The sequence below is a fragment of the Aythya marila genome (assembly GCF_965140915.1).
Source record: "Aythya marila genome assembly, chromosome: 8".
Lineage (NCBI taxonomy): Eukaryota > Metazoa > Chordata > Aves > Anseriformes > Anatidae > Aythya > Aythya marila.
This window is the reverse complement of record NC_139049.1, coordinates 22,329,910-22,345,670: the sequence shown is the minus strand read 5'-3', so window position 1 is coordinate 22,345,670 and position 15,761 is coordinate 22,329,910. Positions and strand designations below refer to the sequence as shown.

At 52.6% G+C, this 15,761-nt stretch overlaps 1 protein-coding gene across 5 annotated transcripts in view; it reads left to right on the top strand.

The window, feature by feature from the left end:
- Positions 1–15,761, top strand: part of ERI3 (ERI1 exoribonuclease family member 3) — a 110,171-nt gene that overhangs the window by 24,535 nt on the left and 69,875 nt on the right. For all 5 annotated transcript variants that reach the window (XM_082766347.1, XM_082766346.1, XM_082766345.1 and 2 more), the window contains exons 4-5: positions 1,679–1,738; positions 3,542–3,633. In XM_082766347.1, the coding sequence (XP_082622473.1) occupies positions 1,679–1,738; positions 3,542–3,633 (152 nt within the window). The remainder of the gene's footprint in view (positions 1–1,678; positions 1,739–3,541; positions 3,634–15,761) is intronic.

Below are 15,761 nucleotides of genomic sequence, written 5' to 3'. Positions count from 1 at the left end.
GTTTGTACCGGAGCTGTGGTGCTGAGCGATGCGGTCCTGAAGGTAGCAGGAGCAGCAGAAGCCACTAACGTTGGTGCAGGAGGTGCCGGACATCTCCCCAGATGCTCGCCTGTCATCTGCTCCCAGGGGTTTGGTCTGAGCTGCCCTGAGAGCCAGAGGCAGCCCCTTGTGGGGAGGTGAGCTGCCCACATCTGCCAGGCAAATACCTGGAGAGGAGGACAGCGAGGGGAGGAAGAAACAAGCCAGGGAGCTTTGAAAAATGCTCGCAAGAGCCACGCATTAATCTCCTAAATCTATTTGCCTCCTAGAATACAGGAAGTCTGTAGGCAGCAGCTGTTACCCAATTAAAATACAGATTAATATAAAAACAGTTTCTGGAATATGAGAGTGTGTGTGTCTCTCCACTTCCTTAAAATTCCACCTCATAATGGCTTGATGAACTTGAGAAACCCACCTAGAGGAACTCTACATCCTTAAAATTAAAATCCTTTCCCTAAAAGGTATATATTACCATTCCATGGAAGTCACGATGAGAAAATAATCTTTCCACTTACAGTTTATTCAGTGAGTCAGGTATTTGGTATTCATTAAATGTAATTACAGTTTAATTGGAGTTTAATCTCTTCTTTTTTTTTTTTTCTTTTTTTTTTCTCCTTCCTTCCGAGTTCAGTGCTGTAAGCCGAGGCGCCAGCGAAACAGAGAGGTGGAAGCAGCTGAGCTGCTTTCGGCTGCTGTGCTTTTCATGAAGCTTAGCCCTACAGTTTGGGGCAGGGTTTGTGGTGTGCACATCGGTGAGCTCTGCCCTGCAGGGAAAGTGCCCGGAGGATGCTCTCGGGCGGATGCTGTGGCACCACGTGCAGGTCGCAGGGTGTGCGGCCGGGCTGCGGCTGAGCTCCACGTTATGAAAACGTGCGAGGTGTGGGTAGCTTGAGGAAGGCGCCAGATGAAGCGAAATCCCGTGGCGTGCGCTCGGTTTGATAATGATTTTTTTAATTACTTGGGTGCATTGATGGCAAGCTACTGACCTCCGATATTCAATATGGGAAAAGACAGTTTTGTCACTTGGAAGGCAGACAGAAAAATTATCTGTTTTCTGTGTGCCTCGAGCAAGCCTGGGCAATGCAGGCAAAGGCCCGTGAGACCGCATCTTTTTGTGCGTGTGCCCTACCTTCGGGCAGCCAGGCTGTCCAGCTGTGATTTTTGCTGCCCAGCACAGGGGAGGATGGATGGAGCCGCTGTGGTTCTGCCTTACCAGCAGTGGCCTGTGCCATTTGTCTGACACCACAATTTTGGTGTCTCGCTGGTAGCAGGGGCATGCCCAGAGCCCCCAGTAGCTGCCCTGCTTGGGTAATTCGGGACAACTTCAGAACTGGAGATCTGGAAGGGGGCAGCATTTGGGGCATCGTGTCGGTGTGTGCAGCCGCACCACGGCTCCATCGTGCCCTGCCTTGTGGGATTTCACCGCTTTGTGGTGCGGGCAGAAGCCCCCCTGTGTCCTGCTTTTGGGATGGAGCTCTGCCCTTGCCCGTGGCTCTGCTGCGCTGGCCCCTCAGCAATGTGCCCACTGGGGTCAGGGGAGCGTGGTTTGGTCGCAGGGAGATGGACAGGAGAGGAGCCCTTTCTAATGATCTTTTGAGTGCCGCTGTGACGCCTGCTCTCTGTTTGTCTCTCGTTTCAGCTGACTGGGATTATTCAAGGCATGGTGGATGGGCAGCCCAGCCTCCAGCAAGTGCTTGAGGTAAGCAGAGTAACCTTTATTTCCTCACCTCTGACCTCTGCTCCTGTCGTCCTCCCTTCAGCTCGCTCCCTGCACCCTCCCCTTGCTGAGAATCGAACCGCGTAATTTGACTATGATTACAGCTTCATTAGAATAACATTTGCTGTCACGTCAGTGACACGCTGCTGAGAGTATTGAACCATTGATCTGTCATCTCCAGCTGTTCATGTCAAGGGTACTGACAAGATATCCAAACTCCTGCCAGTAGATAGGAGAAGAGGCGATTCTCTCTTGAGCCAGTTTTAAAGCACCACGACGCTGCTCGAGATCACTGCTCTGGGAGCTCTGCCTTCTTTTTTTCTTTCCCTCCCTCAGCACTTTATTAAATTAATTTTTTCTACCTGTTTAAACGCTCGATAATACACGTGGTATAGAAGGAAAATGCCTCTGAAATCTAATCTGGAGGATGTGCGAATGCAGATAGAGCCCTAATAATGCCATCTGCTTAATGCTGAATTCCTACAGCATTTAGGGCTTAATTAGCTTGGGAGTATTTCTCCATCAATAGCTTTTGTTGGTAGTCAGATAGGGAAGGAAACCTCCTCAAGCAGAGCCCGCTTGGGCTGCAGGTTGCCGTTCGATGCATTGTCTCTGTCAGGATTTCCACTGCTGTGTTACCTAATTGTTCCTAATCAGAATAATTGCGACAATTGCTTATGTGCGGAAATCAAATCAAAGGCTTGAAAATCCTCCATGGAGACGGCGCTTCGCGGGCGCTCACATCAGGGACTTCAGGAAGGTCGCAGCAGGAGCCTGGCCACGAGATCCCGGCGGCTGGAGGGAGGCACAGGGCTTGGGGGCAGCAGGCTGGGCTCTACTTTTGGGGCAGCCCTTCCTGCCCTGCAGAGAGCCTGTGACAGCGGCACGGGGCCCTAAGCACCCGTGGCCGTGCCTGTTACCTGCCCCAGGAGGACACACCTTTGCCTGGATGGCTGAATGCACACCGCCACTGGGGTATGGCAGGAAATGGCCCCCTCCGATCCCACAGGAGTTTCACAGAGCGTGGAAACACCTCTGTGGATTTATTTGGACCGAGAAGGTGTTAGCACAGCTGCACATTTCTAGGTTAAAATCTGATCTGGGTCAGACAGTTTCTGGGGCGTGCTTGTTTGTTCAGGAGCTGAAGGTGTCGAGTGATGGGAAGAGGAGAGATTTCTCCTGCTGAAGCACTGGAAATGCTGCTGGCGAGGCTGCAGAGTTGCAGCCTGTCACCTGCTTCCAGTGGCTATCAAAGCAGGTAGTCAGAATCTCTCAATTCTGTTTTGCTGCCTGATTCCTCTCAGTTCCCAGCCTGATGCTTGGAGAGCCACGGTGGAGCCTCTTGCTTTGGCTTCCCTCCCCCAGGCCACGCTGGAGAGCTTCAAGAAATGAGTGTGCTCCTCTTGGCTGGAGAGGACACAGGTTCTACTTAGCACAAGCCCATTTGGTCCAGGGAGAGCTGAAGCAGAGGTATGGCAAGTAACAGCAGGGCTGTATCATCCCGGTAACGCTGCACAACTCCCATCCCTCTGCGAGCAGCGCGGCTGCGATGTCTGATAAGATCATCTCCGCTCTGGTTGCCTGATGTCTCCTATCAGAAATCTTCAAAGGTCCAAACGTGCTGTTGTTCAGATGGCAAGCAAAGAGAGGAGAGAGAGAGAGGGAGAGGGGTGGATAAGATCACAATTTTCTTCTCTCTTGATTGCAAGCAGCTTATCTGAGTTTAACTGTTGTGGCTCGGCCTGTCTCTGCAAAACTCATCCCCTTTTCTTGCCTTCCTTTCAGAGGGTTGACGAGTGGATGGCGAAGGAAGGCCTCTTAGATCCCAGCGTCAAGTCGATTTTTGTGACCTGTGGAGACTGGGATTTGAAAGTGATGTGAGTATGGAAGGGGAGGGAGATTTTTCTGGGCTTTCCTGCTCCATGCTTGCCTGTAGTGTGGATGTCTTTGTTCTTGCAAGCCTCCGACTGTCCCTAGTCTTTGTTTTTCAGGGAAATCGTTGTTTGCCGTGCATAATTGGGAGTGGAGGGTTGTTTAAGAAGACAGGTAGGTGCTAGGCATAGTGCCAGATCACTGCCTAGGATAATCCCTCTAGCAAATGAATCCTTTCATAACCCCAAGAAAGGTTTAAACCGGGGCTTTGTAATGTTTTCTGGTTTTATCCAATGTATTTTCCAAAGGGATGGGTATCTGAGCGCATGAATGAACACCATTACTGTACGCCCAAATCAAGCAGTGGCCCTTACCTGACTTTGACATGCAAGGCCTTCTCTCTGTCATCTTGGCACGTTAACTGGATGTGAATCAGAGTAGCCTTTGGAAAGAGCCTGAGCCAAGCCTGGCACGCTTCATTGGTGTTCTTGTCGTTAAGGTCATGTCCATCAGCTGGGTGACTGGGATCGAGAGAGTACCAGGTGGGGACTGGGATCTACAAGTCTTGGTGAATGCGCATGTTTAATTACCAAAACAGCTAGACCAGCATCCTGAAAATGGGATTAAAAATAAAGTGGAATTGTGTTTAAGAATTAAATTAATCTAATCTGTAAGATATTTGCAGATCAGTGTCATACTGTGCTGAATTCACCTGGACTGCTATAATCTCGCTTCAGCTTTTCATTTCCTCACCGTGCCGGGTAAAGACCCCTGTTGTTATCACCCTGGTAAAGCATGGACTTGACACGTACAATGCTAAGCTGACATCCACAACTCGTTAGTAGTGTTACTTGGTGTTCCCTGTGACATTGGTTTCCCCAGCTTGGAAGCCTAAATAAACTGCACACAGCCTGGGAGCAATCAGCACTGGTTTTCTCCCTGCAGAGTGGTCTTTGTAGAGTGGCAGCTCCTTACTTCTTCTTGGTGTGATTAGTGAGACATGAGATACAAGGATGGGAGCAGCAGCACAAGCGCTAGTGGAGATGAGAAATTTGCCATGCTCTTTTGAGTCAGAATTTACTGGGTCTCTGCTGAGGCCATGACCAGAACCTGTGTCTGAGTTATATTGCCAATTCCTTTGTCTCTGCTTTGAATTAATACATATTTTTCTTTGTATATTGTACTCTAACTCTTGTTAGAGACCAACACAAAAACAGCTGCAAGGATGTGCTACACTTCTGTTTCTCACCTGTTCTCTTTTCTCAGCTCTTTACTGTTGTATCGCTGTTCTGAGAGTCCAAATTACTGCTTTCAGTGAGGGTTGTGAGGAACAGGGTTGTAATTTGCATCTGCTCAAAGCCCATCTTTCCATCCCTTTCACAGTGGGATAACGAGGTTCCCAGGTAATGACGTCCTAACTCAGTGTCTGCATGGGATGGGCAACCTTCTTTTTTTTTTCTGCTTCAGAGCTGTGTAGTAGGGAAAACAGAAGTGAAGCTGGGTCCTCTTTCTGGTGAGCTGTAGAGGTTGTGGGGTGAGCTGGCCCAGCAGGACACGCAGATCTGGGCCCAAGATACTTGATTCACCATTTTCAGTGGTCTCTCGCATGGATTGTGCCTCACTAGTCAGCTGGAAAAGAAGACTCCACTCCTGGCCACGAGGCTGCAGTGAGCGGTTCGTTTCTCCCTCTTCCTTTTAAAAAATTTTTTTTAAACCATTAACTCCAGGATTCAATCCGGAAGCGTCTCCAGGGCAGAGCAGAAAATAAATTTCATGTTTCCAACCAGACGGATGCAGGGAGCCTGGCTGCAGCCGCTCGGAGAGGAGCTCATCGCGCCGCTCCGCCGCCGATTGGGTGCAGCAGCGTGTAGCGTCACATCTGATTAGCGCCGTGCCAGCGAACGAGGCTTGAGTGAGGACTCCCTGCCAGCTCTGACTTGTCTCATTTCCCATTACTTTTATCCGTCACCACAAATGCCGAGTCTCCCTCCTGAACTAATTAAGTTTGCGTGTGTTTAGACACATTGCCAAATAGGGTTTAGCAAAGCAGAACTGAGCATCTCTTTTGAAAGAGGGAAGGCACGGAGCTGAAACGAGGCTGCTCAGACAGGGAGATAGATACATCCGCAGAGAGGTGGAACATCTAGGAAGTATTCCAGGGAATTACCCTGGACTTCCCTAAAAGACTTGTGGCTGGTGCCTTCTTCTGCTGCATGGAGACCACACGCTTGGCACTGAAGGCGCTGGGGCAGCGAGCGGGGAGGCGATGCTGCCTGCCCAAGTGTGTCCTTGGAAGTGTTGCACAATAAAAACCCCTCTGGGTTCCAGAAGAATTCTGGAAAACGAGGTGAAATGCACCCAGAATGGTAAGGCCATTGCTCTGGGGTGAAGATACACCTCTGGCATCTGCTCTGTGTGCTTGCCCACAGTGTTCTGGGGAGTGGGACACTGCAATGCAATCCATCTGCCCCTCGTGTGAGGTTTCAGGGTCCATGTGCTGTCCTCAGCACTCCGAGGCTGAAGTCATGGCACTGGTGCTTCCTCCACAGCACGATGCTGCCCCGTGCTGAAGAACTGCTGCCTACAAAGGTCTGTGTGTTGCTGCAGTGCTTCCTGGCCTGGGGAGCGGTGATTTGGGGCAGGTCTGTTCCTGACTCTGCTCTTTTTCTCAGCTTCCTTCCCTTCGCAGTGACAGCTGCTTGCGTAGCTGTCCGCGAAGCAACCTGTGCTCCTCTTACCAGAGGCTCCTGTGGTTTGTAGCTCCTGTTCTTCATTGTCTTCAGCTTGGCTGCTGGTGGCAAACCGTGCAGCCTTGTTCCTGGCTTCTCCAGCAGAGACCTGGGCAGGTTGGCTTCAGTCTGCATGTGCTCTTCAGGAGCTGGAAACGGTGGTTTTTGGACAGGTCTGTCTACTGTGGGTGTTACCAGCAGGTGCCAGGGCACTGGGAAGCACAGCGGGGTGAGCAAGCTGGATGGGGAGTATGGGCTGGAACACAGGAGGAACCTTCCAGCCTGTCAGTGCTGGAAGTGAGGACATAACCCCACTGCAACGTGCGTAGCACTTTTAGTTCAAAGAAAAGCACAAGAGAAACAGTGACTGTCAAGGTACTGCTCTCTGCTGATGGTCTCTAGCAGTGTCTGGGTCTGCAGCGTTCAGGATGGACACTCAGCTGCTAAAGGACCTGTGAAGCCTTTGCTTGGCTCAAGGATCCTCAGGGATCATGGCACTGTGGCTGCAGACTTGATTTTTGTTGAACATTGGAGCTTTTGTGGAAGATCACAGAGCTGTGTCTGCCTGGGTTCCCTCTGGCAGCAGGGAGCACACAGAGCTGGGTGCAGGGAAGGGGACACAAGCACCTGGGAAGGGCTCATGGAGGCATGAGTTGAGGTCGTCGGCCCTGCCACCAGTGACTTCTTCATGGGTCTGGTGCAATGCAAGAGAGAAAATCACTGGTGGGGGATTTGGCTGCTGCACGAGGGCTCAGAAAAGGAGTGCTGATCTCTGCCGGCTGCGCTCCCATCAGCCAGCTTTCAGCTCCGGCTTCGCATGAACCAGGCTGGAGTCGGGGAGACAGCAGCTCTCCTGCCGCCCCTCCCCTTCTTCCCTCTTGTTAAGATGCAATTTCTTTAATGAGGAAAACCTCTTGAGTAGGAACATCACCTTTCTGAAGGCTTGTCCTGACAAGGCAGTTCAAGCCGCCAGAGTCGCACATCAACTTCAGCAAACCTCCGTCACTCATTACAGAGACTCTTCTCCCCGCCACCCCCCAGCAGCACCCCGCGTTCCCAGACAGGGGAATGAATCACGCTCCTGCTCCTGAATACATCATGACAGTCGTGGTTCTAATGAGAGAGGGCCATTCATTCTGGGTGGAAAGTTCCCTGCGCCGGCACAGAAATGTTATTAATTAAAGAGAGCTACCTGAAGCAAAAGATGAAAGGAGCACCAGACCTGCCAAGCTAAAATATGAGTGGGGATACAGCCTCGTTAGCACACGGTCCTCAGGCCCAGCGGGAGGATTCCTTCAGCCTGTTGCAAGTTCTCCTCCAAGTTGAAAAGCTCCAGGGCCGGATTCAGCCCCGACGTAGTCTGCTCGGCTGCTGGGACCTCATCCTGCACCCAGGACACAAGTGCCACCGGTGATTAAGCAAATCGCGTTGATGTGCCATTGGGTGGCGAGGGTAACGTGCTGCTGACTGCAGGAGATGGGTTTAGTGGATAGAGAGGGTACTCGGAGTCTGCCGGGGTTGAGCCCTTGCATTGTAAGCTCTTTAGTGTGGTTTTATCTCTTCGGAAATGTCAAATTGCCTCCCTCTGTGCGTGGAACCATTTTGCCTGCTTTTTAAGCACAATGGGAATTAATCCGGGCAGCCGAGGGGAGCGGTTTTGCTGCGTGTTCGTAGCCACAGAGCTGAGACGCTGCGAGGTTAAGTGAGGGGCCTGTGGTCACGCAGGCAGAGGCAGAGAGAGGAGCTGAGCCACGTCTGAATCTCAGACCGACACCTTAGCATCAAGTTCATCCTTCCCCTTCCATGTTCGGATCATTCTGCACATGCATCAGATGGGTAAAAATGTGCGTAGGCTTTGCTCTGCGTACCTCCAACACGAAGGTGCTTGTGCTGTGGCTGGTCAGAACATGCTAATTTATTTCTTCCCAGGAAACTACTGCGCAGAAGTTTATTTTCTTAAATAAATGTTAAAAGGCAAGTACTCTAATACAGTGATAAAACACTGCGAAGTGCCTTGAAATGTTTATGGCCCTTGGTGCTCTTCCTAGGTTGCATATTAGTAAATTCTGGGCAATGAATTATACCACTGCTTAATTTTATCTCTCTGTCTGGATTTTCCTGCACAAGTTTTGCCAGCTGGAGGACACCTGCCTCCCCAGGCTGCTGAGTGTCAGCGGGTTGCTGCTTCTGGTCTTCTGTCCTGGAGGATCGGGTTGGAATCGGCCTTAGGTCACGAGGGAAGGATTGATGGTGTCGGTGTCCCTCCTGCGTGCTGTTCTTTATCTCAGGGCCAGGAGGGCATCAGCAGTCGTTTCCTGGGAGGGAAATGCAGGCAGCCTGCAGCGAGGGAGCGGAGCTGCCCGGGGAGCTGTGGGGACAGGCAGGAGAAGCCTTAGGGTGGGCTGGTCGGGTGGCAGCAGGGCAGGACGTGGCTTCGAGAGTAACAGGGAGGAGCTGGTAACAGAGATATAACACAGTAATCTGATTTAAAAATAGGAAAAGAATTCCTTTCCAACCCAAAATCTTTGGGTTAGCTTATTTTTGTCATCGCTTTTAGTGGGGATCATTTTGCTGAGCGAGCCCGTGGTGTACCCTTTCACATGGTTACGTTGGCTCAAGAAGAGGGTGGTGAACTACGGCGCAGGGATGGGACTGAATATCCAGGGTCAGGAACCTTTTGAGTCAGCTTTGCTGATGGAGTTGTTCATGTAATTACATCCTAAAGTGCATTGCTGGAGCTAAGCAAGGCAGCCTTACGAGCATGCTCTTCTCTAGCACTTACAGGGAGTAGCACTGACCCCATTCACTTCTGTGACCCCGCAGGCCGGCTTTTTGTTTTGAAAGGAAATGATATCAGTAATGCAAAATAAATGTTTTATTTTTAAGGTCTCCCCCCCTCAAAAAGAAGAGTGTGCAACACCTACTTAAAATGAGTACAGCACGCTTATTTTCCTTGTCCTCCTGCAGTGGGTCCCCAGCTGCCTTCCATTCCTGGCTTTGTCTGAAACGTGCTGGTTGCACGAGCCCTTCCGCAACGTGTGGCTCTGCGGGTGCCTTTGCATTAAGCTTTGGACGTGAAATCTTTGCACGGGGATCATCGTGCAAGTGACTGTCACCTTCGGGTCTGCTTCTTGGCTGGGGCATCACAGCAAAGATGTTTGTCACCGTCAGGGCTGTGGTTGGCACAGATCTATTGGGCCATGATGCCTGACGTGCTCTGAGGAGCTTGGATTCTGCTGCTTGGGAATTAGGAGCAAAGGAGTTGGAAACAAGGGTGAAGGGTGGTGGAGAAACGTGGAATAAATTTTTAGAGTAGGGGAAATGAGATGGGCATTGCATGAAATGCTCCGTTTCCAGCAACGAGCCATCGAGGTGGGGTAATGAATGCAGGAGGTGAATGTTTCCATTCCTGGGCAAAGTAACTCAGGCTATATTTGGACAATTGCACTGATGAATGCAAAGCCATCTGTCCCAGCATTGTCTGCCTATACTGTAAGGAAGAATAAACCCTCTGCAGCAGGATCTCAGGTGAATTCTGGGTCCAGTGTCATAATGAATTCAGTCAAAATGGCTCCAAAACCAGTGGATTTATAATGGGCGTTTGGTAAAAAGCACACCCCTGGCCCTCTGTGCTTGTAGGAGAGGCCTCTAATAGCAATCAGCGTTGTGGTTACCTGTGGCCTGGGGAGGTGAAAAGCTGGCTGACTGTAGGGCAGTAGAGGATAAACCACTGGAAGACTCTGTCATCTGGGTTTTCTTGTCTGTGGCAAGAGGAGTAGCTTCATAAAGCACAACTCTTCTTTATTACTCAAAAAGCTTAATTCTCCTAGTTCTGGACAGCTGTAGTGTCCCATGCTGGGGCTAACATCAGCTCTCCCACTTTGGATCTCAGCTCTTCTGACTTCCAAGCGGAGGCAGAGTGGTCGTGGCTTGGCACCAGCGCTGCCTGCCCAGAGCCTGAGCTGGGAGCAGCACTCTTGGGGCTGCTCTGGGTAGAGGGCTCTGCTTGAAAGCACTGCCAGCCTGGGAGCTGCGTCTTCTAGTCAAGCTTTGTGTAATTCAGTGGGTTTATGGAAAGCATTTTGTTTGTTTGCGTGTTTGTGTCCTGGTGGGAGCCATTTTCCTGGATGGGTTCGGTCCCTCTCCTCCTGAAGCTCCTGGCTGGCAAAGACCTACTGGGCCATCTTGAGGTCAGCCCTGGTATTTTCCCTCCAGCGTATTCTCCCGCGCGTTGTCCGGCCACTGACTCCCAAGGAGTGGATGTCGGGGTGCGTGCAGGACACCCGAGCTGCAGACATAACCTTTTGGGCTAAGTCTGTCCCACGCTGCAGTCGCCTTTTCTGTGTTTGGCCAGAGGTTGCTCTGGACCAGGCGTTGGAGCAAGGCAGGTGGAGGTGGTACACGCAGCAGAGCAGGATGGAGGAGGTGGTGGGAAGAAGAAGGAGGATGCAGTGCGCTGTGCCAGCGGGGCCACGTGCAGGAAGCTCTTGCAGCCTAGGACTTTGTCCTAACTGGGTCCCACCAGCTTTGCTTTTCTTTGAGCAGGGCTTTTCTCCTCCCATCTGCCCAGCACCTACATCCCAGGACGTCCTTGGTCTTCTCTCCATAGGTGCCCCTTGCTCATCCTTGCTTCCCTTTCCCCTCTGGGTGTTGGGTTGCTCTCAGTGCCAGCATCCTCCTGGGTTCAACACTGTCCCCGTGTGGGGTCCTGCATGTCCCCTGCAGACCAGGCAATGGGAAGCTGCCGAGACCTCTCCTCCAGCTCGCTGTGCTCCCTGTGCCAGAGAGCCGTTACGTTTTATGGACCATTTAGCTTCCCAGTGGCGATCCTAATTCTTCACAGCATGCATGTGCTGTTTCTGGGTTATTAAAAGGACCCCTGAAAAGGAGCTGCCCTCTGAGTCGGTGCTCTTCCATGCAGGTAATTGCGGGAGGGTTTTGCTTAGGTGGTGAGGCTTCAGATTTCCAAACTCCCTGTGCTCAGAGGGTGAATTAAAACCCCAGTCTCCCCGTGGCTGCGGGGAATGACCCTTGTGCATTGTCAGTAAGCAGGCAGGGGAAGAGCGCTCGTCTGCTGCAAGTCAAACTTGGAATTGCTCCGGAGGAAGCCCGCTTGCTTTCTGCACACAGATCAGGGGTGCTCTAAGGGCTGGCTGGCCAAGTGTCTCAGCCTTTCATCTCTCTGTCCTTACGTTGTGTGACACATCAGGTGCCAAAATAGCTCCCATTCCTTGGGGGCCCAAGCCAGCTCCATGGTTGCTGGGAGTTGCAAGGGGGAGGTCTGTAAGAAACCAGAGGTGGCAAGCCATGAGGCTGTGTGTTTCAGGTGGGAGGAAGCTGCCGAGATGCCTGGCGTTGCAAAATGCCAAGTGAAACGTTGCTGCCCCGTGGAGCCCAGCAGCGTGATGGAATGGATGGGGCTGGTGTGCAGGGGTTAACGTGTGCAGGGGTGATGGGCAGAGGCGGGATTTGGCCATCAGGATTGCTGGGCCTCGGAAGCGCAGTCTGATGGCAAGGCCACATGAAAAGAAATTGGAGCTTGCAAGGAGAATGCTAAAAGTCACCGATTGCCAAAGTTTTTGTGGTTGCTGCAGACCTGAAGCAAATTGGTGGCTTAAGGGGCTCTGAGCACCTGGGTCTTGCACGGGTTATCCAGGTAAGATGAAATTAAGAGGGGGCTAAGTAATTAACTCCTCTTGCTGTGACGAGGATGGGAGATGATTCTGACTTGCCACTTCTCCTCAGAAGTTCCTTCAGAAGCTGCTAAGGACTCTGGTTGTGAAACCCGGGAAGCAAAGAGGATCCCTGGGTGCCTGACACTTCCTTTTCTCTGCTGGTTCTTTCTCGCAGGCAGCCTCGGGCTGCCTGTCTCTTTGTTAAGAGAGTGACAGCAATGTGACACCGTGAAAATAATTACTAACAAATCACGGTGGTGACTGCAAACAGCTCGCTGTCTTCAGAGGCATGTCAGGGAGCATTAGAGCAGGGCCGTGGGAGCTGCGGAGCGGCTAGGGGCTCTTTCTCTGCTCTAGGCTGAGGGAAGCTCTTCGGAGACCTTTGGCGCCTGCCACCCCCACATCATTCCCTTCTCGTTGGCTTTTTCTTTCTTTCCTCCCATCCCTGCCTTTGCCATCAATAATTAAGCCCATTAATTGCACAGGGAGCTGAGGAAAGCTGAGAATGGCAAGGCCGGGCTTCTGCCTGCCTGGGATTCAGCAGCCAGCCGCAAAGCAGCGGAGGCATTTCTGGAGGGGTGTCGGGGACAGCAGCGTGTCCAAGCTGCGTTCCCCATCTCGCAGCCCTGGGCAGGACTGCTGGTGAGCTGCGTGCCCTCGGGATGTGTGGGGACGCTGCTGCTTGTCCCTGGCAGCCCCCAGCCTCAGCGATTCTGAACCTAGGCTTGCCTTTGTGCAGAGCAGCACAGCGAGTGTGCAGCAAGAGTGGGCAGAGGAAGGAGAGGACAAGAGCAAGCTGAGCGTACAGCAGAGGAGCTGCTCAGGTGGGGGCCACGTCTAAACCACGTTGCCTGCTGTGGCTTTGGCATCCAGTGTAGAGGGGTGGCTGGCAGCAGGGCTGTGCTGGTGGAGATCTGAATGGTAGTGTGATCATCTGGCAAAACCTCTGCTTCCAGAGGGGAGCGAGGAGGCTGAAATCGGATGTGTTAAAAGGAAGGTTGCTGCAGTCCCTTCTGCATCTGCTCCAGGAGAGGGAGGCTGCTGGGGCTGTTGCCCTAAAGCCTTTCATGTTGCTGGGAAGCTCCCTCCAAAGGGAGGCTGTAGGAGCGATGCTGATAGGGAACCATAAAGCTGGCTGGAGTGTCCTTCAGCAGCGCTGGCAATCAGCCCCCTGCTCAACCTCTGCAAAGGCTGCTTGCAGCCCCTGCTCCCTGCTCTGGTGGCATTTCATGGTCCTGTTCAGAGTCCCTACAGTGGGGAGCAGGAGGTGGGCACGGTCTCCGGCCCCGTGGACTCCTGCTCTGCCGAGCAGCCCCCTTGCCATTCCCCTAGTTACTGGGAGTGATTTTCCCCGACTGTCACATCTGTAAATAATGGTGCCGGCGCATCTAGCGAGCTGCGGCGTGGCGACGGAGGGGGGAGGGCTGGCGCTGAGGGTGGCTCGGAGCAGCCCCTCTCCCCTCCTCATACAATATTTATGCAGGGGCTGGGAGTCGGCGGCACTGACCTGCGGGTCGGGCTGTTAAACAGCTCCCGCAGCCCCTGCATCCTAATTGCTGCACTTGTCCTTTGCTCTGGAGGATTCGCCGCTCCTTCTCTGCGCCGAAGCAAATACTAATGGCAGCTCGGGCTTGGAGCGGGGGAGCAAGGGGAGGCTGAACTTGGTTCCCCTCGCGCAGGGCGGATCAGTAGCAGCACAGAAAGCTGTGCTCAGCGCCCTGAGGAGCTCAGCACCCTGAGGAACAGGCCCGCAGGCTGTGCTGAGAGCCCGGGGAGCTGTTATCCCACCGGGTTTCTCTTCCCCTTAGTGGGCAGAGGAGCAGGAGGCGATCCCAGGAGCTGTTTGGGAGAGGGGACTGGGTGGTGGGGTGGCAAAGGAGGGCAGGGACAGTGCTGGAGGGGGGTGTCCCTGGCCATACAGCCTTGCAAAGCAGAATGGTGTAGTTCCTTGTAGATAAATGATCTGCTTTAGTTGGTGGGGAGGGAGGAGATGCAATGCCAAAGGCCCCAGTCTCTTTGTGGGGTGAGGGACTCGTGCCCCCTTTACAAGCAGTACATCCACGTCTGGTGCTGGAGAGGTTTTCCTTCTAGCAAGAAGGGCTTTCTGCTGATTTCAGCTGTATGCAGCGGCACAAGAAAGCCCCCACAATGAAGCCGTCTGGTCACTAGAGCTGCCACAACCTTCCCCGTGCCGTTCTGCTGGGCTCCATCCTGCTTGGGGCTTCGCATCGCTGCGAGCCCAGTGACCCGCGCGGCCGCCCACGTCCTTCCCCTGCCTTCCAAAGCGCGCGGGTCTCCTTTGTGACTGGAAAAATGCTGCTTAGGCTGGAGACTAATGGCCTTTAAGTGACATGATTGCATTATGTTAAGCGTCTATAGGCTTTACCATTAGGCACTAAGCAGTTTATGACTCATAGCAGAGAAGCCCTGCTCCTGAAGGGTGTGGGAGCTAACTGGGCAGGACAGGCGAGGCGGGGGAGAGGCGAGGTTTCCTCCTGCACGTCGCACAGCGAGTCTGAGGAACCGGGGCAGGCCACGTCAGGCTGCGAGCACCACCTTGCTCTAGGTCTCGAAATGATCCAGTTTCCTGCGGAGGAATAACGCTTCCCCAGTGGGAGGAGAAGGGTGTTTCATTTTAGTGTAATTCCTGTGCGGGTTTTGGCTTTGAGGGGGCGCAGACACGATGTGCTGTGGGGGCATCAGTTGCACTCAGGAGGTAATCAGAGGATTCTGAGGCAGGAGTCTGAACGCCACCTCTTAAAACTGCTCGTGTGCAGAGGACCAGGCGGTTACTGGATGAGGGTCTGTATGAAAGACTTCATAAGGGGCCGTATAGCCAGAGGAAGGACACGCTCTGCCTTTGTAATTAGGCTCCGCTGCAGCATGAATCACAGAACAATTTCCATAGAGATCTCTCTTCCACCCCCTGCTCAAAGCAGGGCTAATTTCAACCTGGAGCAGCTTGTTCAGGGTCTTCTCCAGGTGAGTCTGAACATCTCCAGGGGAGGAGATTCCCCGGCTCTCTGTCCTGGTGCTTTGTTTCCTGCACGGTGAAGAGCTTTTCCTGATGCTCGACTGGAAATCCACCAGCTGCAGCTCCCGGTCACGCTGGTGACTTCCATCGAGAACATGCCCACACCGTAGGTGCACACAGACTGCTAACACTGTGCACTGCTATTAATAAGATGCTCTGTGATGTTATATTTAGTAAGCAGCTGAACTGTCACAGCAAGCTTCTGTGTAGAAATCCATTTTTAAGTTTGTTTTTTTTTGGTAGTGTCACATTCCCAGGGCTGAGGGGGTGACCTCAGCCTTGGAGACTTTCCAGCTTCTCTTTCCTTGGGAGCAACTTGGTGCACTCATGCTGTCAAAGGCAAGTCCTCCCAGTCCTCCTCCCTGTCTGGAAGGGCTTGCAAGAGCATTAGCTCTACCCCTGAGCGCTCCTTTGCTGATCTGGAGGAGTACAGAGCTCCTGCCTGCTGCACTCCTAACCTCAGCTGAACCGAGGAGCCGGCAAGCCCTGGTTTGCTGCATGGTAATTAGGTGCTTGTTTAAAACTGGAACGGCTCAATCCCGATCTTGCTCTCGCTGGCTACTTGCTAACAGCAGGTAGAGTTACTCCAGATTTACTACCGCATGCATAATAGCAGAATCAGGCCCAGTAAATAGAGCTATGAATCATTTTAAGAGAACCTGTTAAGCGGTAGCACACAGATTTATTGTAGCATC